This window comes from Aplidium turbinatum, chromosome 12, assembly GCF_918807975.1.
Source record: "Aplidium turbinatum chromosome 12, kaAplTurb1.1, whole genome shotgun sequence".
Classification (NCBI taxonomy): Eukaryota; Metazoa; Chordata; class Ascidiacea; order Aplousobranchia; family Polyclinidae; genus Aplidium; species Aplidium turbinatum.
In genome coordinates this window covers 1,083,338-1,092,858 of record NC_137483.1, presented here as the reverse complement: position 1 = coordinate 1,092,858, position 9,521 = coordinate 1,083,338, and the positions used below count along the sequence as shown (strand labels likewise).

At 38.5% G+C, this 9,521-nt stretch overlaps 1 protein-coding gene across 2 annotated transcripts in view; it reads left to right on the top strand.

Moving 5' to 3' along the window:
* Positions 1-651: 651 nt before the first annotated feature.
* Positions 652-9,521, top strand: part of LOC145780941 (uncharacterized) — a 35,647-nt gene continuing 26,777 nt past the window's right edge. The window contains exon 1 of one of the 2 annotated variants that reach the window (XM_082592620.1): positions 652-786. In XM_082592620.1, coding sequence (XP_082448746.1) covers positions 718-786 — 69 coding nt within the window. In that variant the 5' untranslated portion in view covers positions 652-717. The remainder of the gene's footprint in view (positions 787-9,521) is intronic. The other variant, XM_082592621.1, reaches the window with a different exon arrangement.

Sequence of the window (9,521 nt, the reverse complement as noted above, 5' to 3'; positions counted from 1 at the left end):
GAATTTTATCAATTCAAAACAATGCATTGTAGAACTGTTGGTTAGATTATGGTGCAATCAGGATGCTAGCGAAAGACCATAAGCAGTCATCTAGTCAGTCACCACCCCATAACAATAAATCTAACATAAACTACAAATAAATAGTATAAATAAATACTTTGAAAATGATGCTGATGACAGTGAAAGACTACAGGACCAACAAAGTCAGCTGCCACCCTCATACGGGTTAAGTCTATTTTATATCGCTAACTCCAACATGTAGCCCTACTGTAGCTTATATCACTACCGCTCACATAGTCCTACGAAATGTATGAACTCTTATCTACTGCTGTACAATTTGTAGGCCTCAGGGTAATGTGAGTGAACAGTGTGTTTTTCATTGTCTTTTGAACAGTTGTTTACAATTACAGTAAAAACTTAATACTGCACAGCCATAATGAATGGTCATACGTTGTTTAACCCAATAGCTAAGAGCATCATCAGGTTTTGTCTTTAACGTGGATATTTCAGGTTTTGCGCGTTCGTTTCAGGTTTTGCGGGACATTTCTCCACTCGTAGACCCCACTCCAGATGACTGGCTAGCTGCAAAAGTGCCTGCTTAATGTTACCAAATTATATAAATGTAATTTACAGTTTTGTAATTTTTTTGTAGGAAATATTACAACTGCAATTCATAATTAATCTTAAACAGGCACATGTAGATTGATTGTATTTACAATGTATTTTAAACTTTTAAAATTATTTACACTGTTGTGTTTCTGTGCGATATATAATTGTGAAGAATCGGTAAGTAGTATTCAAGAGCATCATCACTATATTATACTGTAAATTTGTATGGTTCTATTAGAGCTCGACCGATATATCGGTCAGCCGATATGTATCGGCCGATATCAGGTGTAGCCGATATATCGTATCGGCTATTTTTTGCCGATAAACATCGGCCAGCAAAAGCACACTCAAAACCAGCCATAGGCTACATGCTTTTAGAAGAAACACAAGTTGCTCAAATGTGCTTGCATAGCACAAACAATTGCTGTGAGAATATAATTTCCCGCCCATTCTAGTGCGCGCATCTAGAAAATGTTAATACTGTATCCCTTAGCTTCCATTCAAGCAGGAAAAATTTCGAGTTTTACGTTGCTTCAACGATTGATGACATTGAATCAGTGTAACAAAGGTGAATTTTTCGCTAAGAATCGATGGGAGTGCAGGTGTACTTCTACACTAACACGCACAGCTTGTTTCAAGTCTTACGTCACAATGCCTGGCTTTGATCTCCGAGTGATATTGATAAAGCAAGATTCGTTACAAAATTAGATCATACGAGTAGGCTATCGCAGCAAGATGCAGCAAAATGTTTCAAGTTTTGGTATTACAGTAAGAAAGAAAAGGTCCAGGGAAAATTAACTTTTGTTCACATGACATGCACAAATAAACCCAAAGAAAAAATCCTAGTGAAACTTTGCACAGAAGAAAATAGTAGCGTCATTGTAGAAGTTGCAAAAATAAAGAAAAAATCCTGGTGAAACTTTGCACAGAAGAAAATAGTAGCGTCATTGTAGAAGTTGCAAAAATAAAAAAAAAACCTAGTGAAACTTTGCACAGAAGAAAATAGTTGCGTCATTGTACAAGTTTTCCGATTCGTGCCCAGAGCATTGTGACGCAAGAAGGCACACGACCTCTTTCGGTGGAAGTTATGCGGCGTAATTAAGCAAGCAACCACCTACGCCGAGTCCTGGGCGGGTGGGCCGCGCCCGCCGGACATTTCAGGAATTAAAAAAAAAATTTAAATCAATTTTAAGTCCAAAAATTTCTGTAACCATCTGCCACCTTCTAATACTAGCCTACTTACCTTATTCGCAACGTTTTGTCGCCATATGATAGGCCCTACTAGACCTACTAATTAAGCGATTAGTTTTCGTCAATTATTGCCATGCTACATTCATGCAACGTTAAACAACGTTGATTCGCCGTTAAACGAGCAAAAGTGTCCAGCCGCGCCGTTTGTCTCCAATCTGCCACTCGTAAGCCCAGTGCTATAAATCAAGTAAATTGCGCAAACCTGTGAGGAACTTCATTCACAACAAAAGTCTGACCGCAATTTCCACTGCTGTTACATCGTTTTAACATCGCCAGATGTTAAATCGGTGTAAAAACTGTAGCATTGTTCTTCAAAGGAGTAATTTTCTCTCAAACGACGTCATCAATTAACTCTGCTGCTAAAATGCTCTATTATGTCGTCTTAACCATCACCGTTGTGTCTGTTACGTCACTGATATTGAACTGCACTACTGAACAGTGCACACGTGTTGGTTTGGCGATGAAACCGTTGGTTGTCATTAGTTGCAATTCAGCTCCTTCGTTAACTGTTCTATTGTAGATTCAATGCAAGCTCGGTTTAATAGCGCAGTTTATCGCTAGATATTTGCAATTTATAGTAGTAGGAACTAGGAAGCCTAGATCTTGGACCTTGGTGGTAGGAAAACAACAGTAGAGTTCTACATTATTATTGGTGATCACGATGTGACGTGACAATATGTGTTCGCCCGCCCAGCTATTTTGAAAACTCGGCGCCTGTGACAGCAACCAATGCATAAACTTTCTTGGACTGGTTTGTTGCTTAATAACCTTGTTGGTAACAAATTTTTCGTAGTTGATATATATCGGCCGATATATATCGGTATCGGCCTAAAAATTTCATAAATATCGGTATCGGCCTGAAAAAGTGATATCGGTCGAGCTCTAGGTTCTATTATAAACTGTCAATAAAATTATAAGCTTGACATATTTTTTGAAGCAAGAATAATGGTATTAAAGTTTATCGGAACATAATTTTTGCTTCATGCTTCTATCTTTTTATTGAACAAGGTTTAGCAAAATAGTGACTACAATTTAAAGTCATGCGATCGTCTATCAGTTGTTTGAGCAACAGACTTTGTGCAATTTTAAGGATCTATTTCTGTTTACCAGCACCCAGTGGATGGAATAATTTACAGATAACAGCATTTTAAAAAACTGTGAAAACTTCATTCTATCGTTCCTGTTGCACAAGTTTGCAACATTGATTCAAATCTTCTACAAGTAGTCTGGGAGCCTACGACAGAAGATTTCACCCCATAAGGTACAAAAGGTTTGACCCTTTGAAGTCACTGGGGTCAACCATGTCACTCACAAAAAGTATGGAAGATTGACCACACCGGGTGGATCTGGACCCTAGAGCCCCCTAAAAATCCCAAAAAAGGGGTTAATTTCACCCCATAAGGTACATGGACCAAACTTGGTGAAAACGAAGTTCTATGTCAGGACATCACAAAAATATCAAATCTAACAATATATTCGAGTGGAAAGGTGATGTAAGACCCCCCTCAAAGTGACCCCCCAGGGGGTTAATTTCACCCCATAAGGTACATGGACCAAAGTTGGTCAAAACGAAGTCTTATGTCAGGACATCACAAAAATATCAAATCTAACAATATTTTCGGGTGGAAAGGTGATGTAAGATGACTTCAAAGTGACTTGCCTTAATGTGACCCCCTCGGAAAGTTCATTTCACCCCATAAAGTACATGGACCAAGCTTGGTCAAAATGAAGTCTTATGTCAGGACATCACAAAAATATCAAATCTAACAATATTTTCGGGTGGAAAGGTGATGTAAGATGACTTCAAAGTGACTTCCCTTAATGTGACCCCCTCGGAAGGTTCATTTCACCCCATAAGGTACATGGACCAAACGTGGTCAAAATGAAGTCTTATGTCAGGACATCACAAAAATATCAAATCTAACAATATTTTCGGGTGGAAAGGTGATGTAAGATGACTTCAAAGTGACTTCCCTTAATGTGACCCCCTCGGAAGGTGTATTTCACCCCATAAGGTACATGGACCAAACTTGGTCAAAATGAAGTCTTATGTCAGGACATCACAAAAATATCAAATCTAACAATATTTTCGGGTGGAAAAATGATGTAGGACTCCCCCAAAATGATCCCCCAGGGGATTAATTCCACCCCATAAGGTAGGCTACATGGACTAAAGTAGGTTAAATCGAAGTCTTATTTCACGGCATAACAAAAATATCAAATCTAACAATATTTTCGGGTGGAAAGGTGATGTAAGAAGTCATCAAAGTAACCTCCAGAGGGTTTATTTCACCCCATAGAGTACATGGACCAAACGTGGCCAAAACGACGTCTTATAGGACACCACAAAATATCAAATCTAACAATATTTTAGGGTGGGAAGGTGATAAAAGACCTACCCAAAAGTGAATCTTCTCCTATAGTTTAATTTACTTCATCCCTTACTCGAACCAACCTTGGTGTATCGGAAGTGCTATGCCAGGACAGTACGAATGGATTAAATCTAAAAAATATTTTTATATAGGTTTTGGTGAAATACATTCACAAGCTGTCCCATGATGCATGAAATGGAACTATAGCCTACTTTACAAAAAGTTTTTGTATAAATCATATTCAGTCAATCGAAAAAAGGCAACAGGACATGACAATACATGGCTTTGTAGCCTAACACCAAAAACAGAAAGTACATAAGAAGCATATAGGCTACAGTAGCCAGAAAATTGATCCAAGATCTTGATACGACCACTAAATGTTGACTTAATCGAACAACTGACTATCCAAATCAAAACGTTTCGAAATGAATCGTTTGGAACGTTAATTCAGGCAGTAATGAACATTTTCCAGCTGCTACAATAAATAACCCAATAAACCCAATGTAGTAAAATTTTGTTTAATGCCATTTGCTTCATGTCTCCAATCAGTTATTGTAACTGTTCATTCATAAACAGAGATTATTTGTGTAAATGTAAACGGTCGTTTCTTTATTCTTCATTGTCACTGCTGTCGCTTTCACTTTCTTCGTCTTATTCTTCAGATTCAAACAATTCTCCTGTTATATACAGAGATAAAGCAAGCTGTTTGCGATGTACCAGCCCCAAGCAATGTGGTTATCCGCACGTCTGACACTGACTGTCTTGTAATTAGGTTGCTATGAAACTTTTGATCCTTCATTCAAGATATGGATAGAAGCTGGTTTGCAAAGCAATAACATGCAGCGGTACATCAGCATCAACCAGCTGCATACCGCACTTGGAGCGACGATTTGCAAATATTTACCTGCATATCATGCCTTTACAGGTTCTGATTACACCTCGTCATTTAGGCCTAGCAGGAAAGGGAAAGTGCGGCCGCTGAAATTACTCCAAGGAAACCACGAAGCGCAGGCAGCTTTTAGCCAACTCGGACAAGACAAAGAAATTAGTGAAGACACTATCATTGCAATAGAGAACTTTGTGTGAAACATGTACAAAAACAAGAAAATTAATTATGTCAACGAAGTCCGTTTACAAATGTTTTTAGACAGCTACAAACCCAAAAAAGAAAATGAAAGGATATCATGCATACCAGAAGCTACTGTAGATATTAGTACTCTACCACTTTGTTCACGAGTACTTCTCCAGAAGACAAGGCGCACACATCTCATCACAAGACGCTGGTTGTCTTCAACTAGAAGTGAACAAGCATGAACATCGCTGCTAGAGTATGGCTGGAAAGAAACAGGAGCTTGTTATAAAGTGGTGTGGTTTAAAGGTAAAGCTTCACATGCATCTTTAGATGTCTCTGCGTGGAATCTGATCTCATCCAGGAAAGTCAAGGAGAAGGTAAACAGCATTGGATGTCGCTTGGGTTACCCTTTATAAATATAAAACTTTCTCCTGGTTTATTCGTCATTTTCTTTCTTACTGTAAACATTAGCCAATAACTGGCTGTAAAGTTTCGTTTTAGGAACCTGTAACCAATAGTTTCTGCAATCTTGAGAAAAATGCCTGGGTGCACTACATAACTAATAAATGTTGAACTTTTTTCAGTTAATAGTAAGTTGCAATGTTGCATTATTCGAAGAAAAATAGACGTCTGTAAAAGATAATAAAATTACTATTGTAGCCTATGTTACGCATATCTGTAGTGCATAATAGCAAATGTTTCGTAGGTTACAGTCTTTATTTCTCTGTGTATGACAGGAGAATTGTATGAATCTGAAGAATAAAAAAAAGAAAGTGAAAGCGACAGCAGTGACAATGAAGAATAAAGAAACAACCGTTTACATTTACACAAATAATCTCTGTTTATGAATGAACAGTTACAATAACTGATTGGAGACATGAAGCAAATGGCATTAAACAAAATTTTACTACATTGGGTTTATTGGGTTATTTATTGTAGCAGCTGGAAAATGTTCATTACTGCCTGAATTAACGTTCCAAACGATTCATTTCGAAACGTTTTGATTTGGATAGTCAGTTGTTCGATTAAGTCAACATTTAGTGGTCGTATCAAGATCTTGGATCAATTTTCTGGCTACTGTAGCCTATATGCTTCTTATGTACTTTCTGTTTTTGGTGTTAGGCTACAAAGCCATGTATTGTCATGTCCTGTTGCCTTTTTTCGATTGACTGAATATGATTTATACAAAAACTTTTTGTAAAGTAGGCTATAGTTCCATTTCATGCATCATGGGACAGCTTGTGAATGTATTTCACCAAAACCTATATAAAAATATTTTTTAGATTTAATCCATTCGTACTGTCCTGGCATAGCACTTCCGTTACACCAAGGTTGGTTCGAGTAAGGGATGAAGTAAATTAAACTATAGGAGAAGATTCACTTTTGGGTAGGTCTTTTATCATCTTCCCACCCTAAAATATTGTTAGATTTGATATTTTGTGGTGTCCTATAAGACGTCGTTTTGGCCACGTTTGGTCCATGTACTCTATGGGGTGAAATAAACCCTCTGGAGGTTACTTTGATGACTTCTTACATCACCTTTCCACTCAAAAATATTGTTAGATTTGATATTTTTGTGATGTCCTGACTGTCACAATCAAGGTGCAAATGCCTGGCGATGGCTTGCTTTGTATCTTCAACAAGCGTGTTGTTTTCATTATGGAATTCTGGTGCGTTGTGTTATTGTCGGTTATGACCTGAAGTAACCTCTGATGACGAAATCTGTATTATGTAACGTGTTTTCTGGAATCATTTTCCCTACGTGACCTTCTATAGACTTCGGTTGTTTACATTTAAATGCTAGGTGACCGAACGATGGTTCTTTATGATGCAACCTTCTCGAAGTTACTGGACTGAACAGCCAACTATAAATAGTGGTGTAGTTTGTATTTCTGATTATTCTGAGATTCTGAGATTGTTATTATGGTGATGGTTACGAGTTGATTATGAGAGTTGTGCTATGAGTTGTGAACTGGTATAGTTGATGCAGAAATTATAGTTATTTGAGAAGCCGTTCGTTAAAGTTCTTCAAGAAGTCAGATTATCATTTCACTAATAGAATTATTCGACATTTAATTGACTTCTTTTCGGTTGACCCATTAAACTACGTCATTGAACCTTTCCAAGTCTTTTTCCTGGTAAGAGATAGAAAGAAATCGTGACATTCTGGGGGCTCGTCCGGGATCTAACCGAAAAGATTTAACCGAAAAACCGAAGAATACCAAAGATTTATTGAAAGAATAATAAATTAATGTCAAGATGGCGGATACTGTCAAACATGAGATGATTGAAGACTTAGGGAGCATGGCTGAACGAATGGGGCTGACTGGTAATGAGAAGTCTCAGTTTGTGATAGAAGAGTATCACAAGATAATGGACCAAAAAGCTCAGCGAGAAGCTGACGAAAGAGAAGATAGAAGAGCTGCTCGTGAAATAAGGAAAGCAGAACTTGAAGCTGAAGAAAAACGAGCACAGCGTGAACTTGAAGCTGAAGCAGAGGAGAAGCGGGCGCAGCGCGAAGCTGAAGAAAAACAAGCTCAACGAGAAGCTGAAGCTGAAGAAAAACAAGCTCAACGAGAAGCTGAAGAGAAACAAGCGCAGCGCGAAGCTGAAGAAAAACGTGCTCAATGGCAGTACGAAACAGAAGCTGAAGAAAGAAGAGCGCAATATGAATTGGAAAAGTTAAAACTTGAATTAGAAAGACAAAAGCTGGACATTGGTGAGCGATCTAATTCTACTAATGATAATGCTCGAGATGTTATTGTGGCGCAAGTTAGACGTCCAGATTTGCCATCATTTGTTGAAGAAAAAGATGAGTTGGATAGTTATTTGTTAAGATTTGAAAGATATGCTACAATAGCCAAATTGGAGAAGTCGACGTGGGCTACCCAGCTAAGCATGTTACTATCGGGACAAGCTCTTGATGTATATTCAAGACTTTCGCAAGAAGAAGCCATGAACTACGACAGATTGAAGTTAGCTCTGTTAAAGCGATACAATTTTACCGAGCATGGATACCGTCAAAGATTCCGTGAGGCAAAGCCTGAAAAACACGAAAGCCCAGGTCAATTTATTGAACGTTTAAGAAACCTTTTGTTAAAGTGGTTTGAGCTTTCGGGGGCCGATCAATCATTGGACGGATTGGCAAACCTTATAGTTAAGGAACAATTCACAGATTCATGTTCAAAAGATCTGTCTGTTTATTTAATGGAAAGAAGTCCAAAGACTCTAGAAGAAATAGCCAGTGTGGCAGAACAGTACTTAGTTGCTCATGATGAGAAGTTGTCGACTGAAGAAACGTTGTCATGCGATAATGACGAAGAGCAAACAAATAATTTTAAAGGAGGTGCTGTTCCAAGAGAAGTACGTTGTTTTAATTGTAATGGCTTAGGTCATAAGTCTGTTAACTGCCGGAAGAAGACTAACAGAAATCATCAGGAATCGAGGAAGTGGTGCAATCGTTGCAATAGGCAAGGACACGAAGCGAAGGAATGCAAGGACAAGTCGTTGTCCCGATCCAATCAGTCTAGAAAAGATGAAGACACGGACGTTTATCGATGCGGTTGTGCGTTAATGATTCCTAAACCCAAGCTTGACGAGGAGAATCCGGATGAAGATGTTTGCGGAAAAATAATACCTGAAGATCACCTGCCAGTAGTGGATGGAAAAGTTGGAGACAAAAAGGTAAAAGTTTTACGTGATTCTGGTTCTACTGGTATAATAGTGAGGAGAGATTTGGTTAAAGACAGTCAATTAACGGGAAAAACTGGCCATGTGACAAAAATAGATACCACTTCAATCCAAGGACCGTTAGCGATGATATCTATCGAAACTCCGTATTGTAGTGGGACTGTGAAAGCGTTATGTTTACAAAACTCTTTAGTTGATCTTATAATCGGAAATGTTATTGAGAGAAATTCTGAAGTTACTTGTTATTCTTGTGGCAAGAATGGTCACTTTGCTCGAGATTGTTCTGCAGATAATCAGCAACGATCTCACGATGACGGATACAATGAGCGCGAAGAACCGAGGAGAAGAGGCAGGCGACGACCATTTGGAGTTTGCTATAGATGCGGTAGACGCGGACACTTCGCCAGGGAATGCGTTGCTAACGGCGGACATTCAGAAAACAGACGTTGCCGTGACAACCATTGCTACCGATGTGGGGAGATTGGACACATAGCCAGGAGCTGCCCTTTTGATGAAAAGGCTTGCTA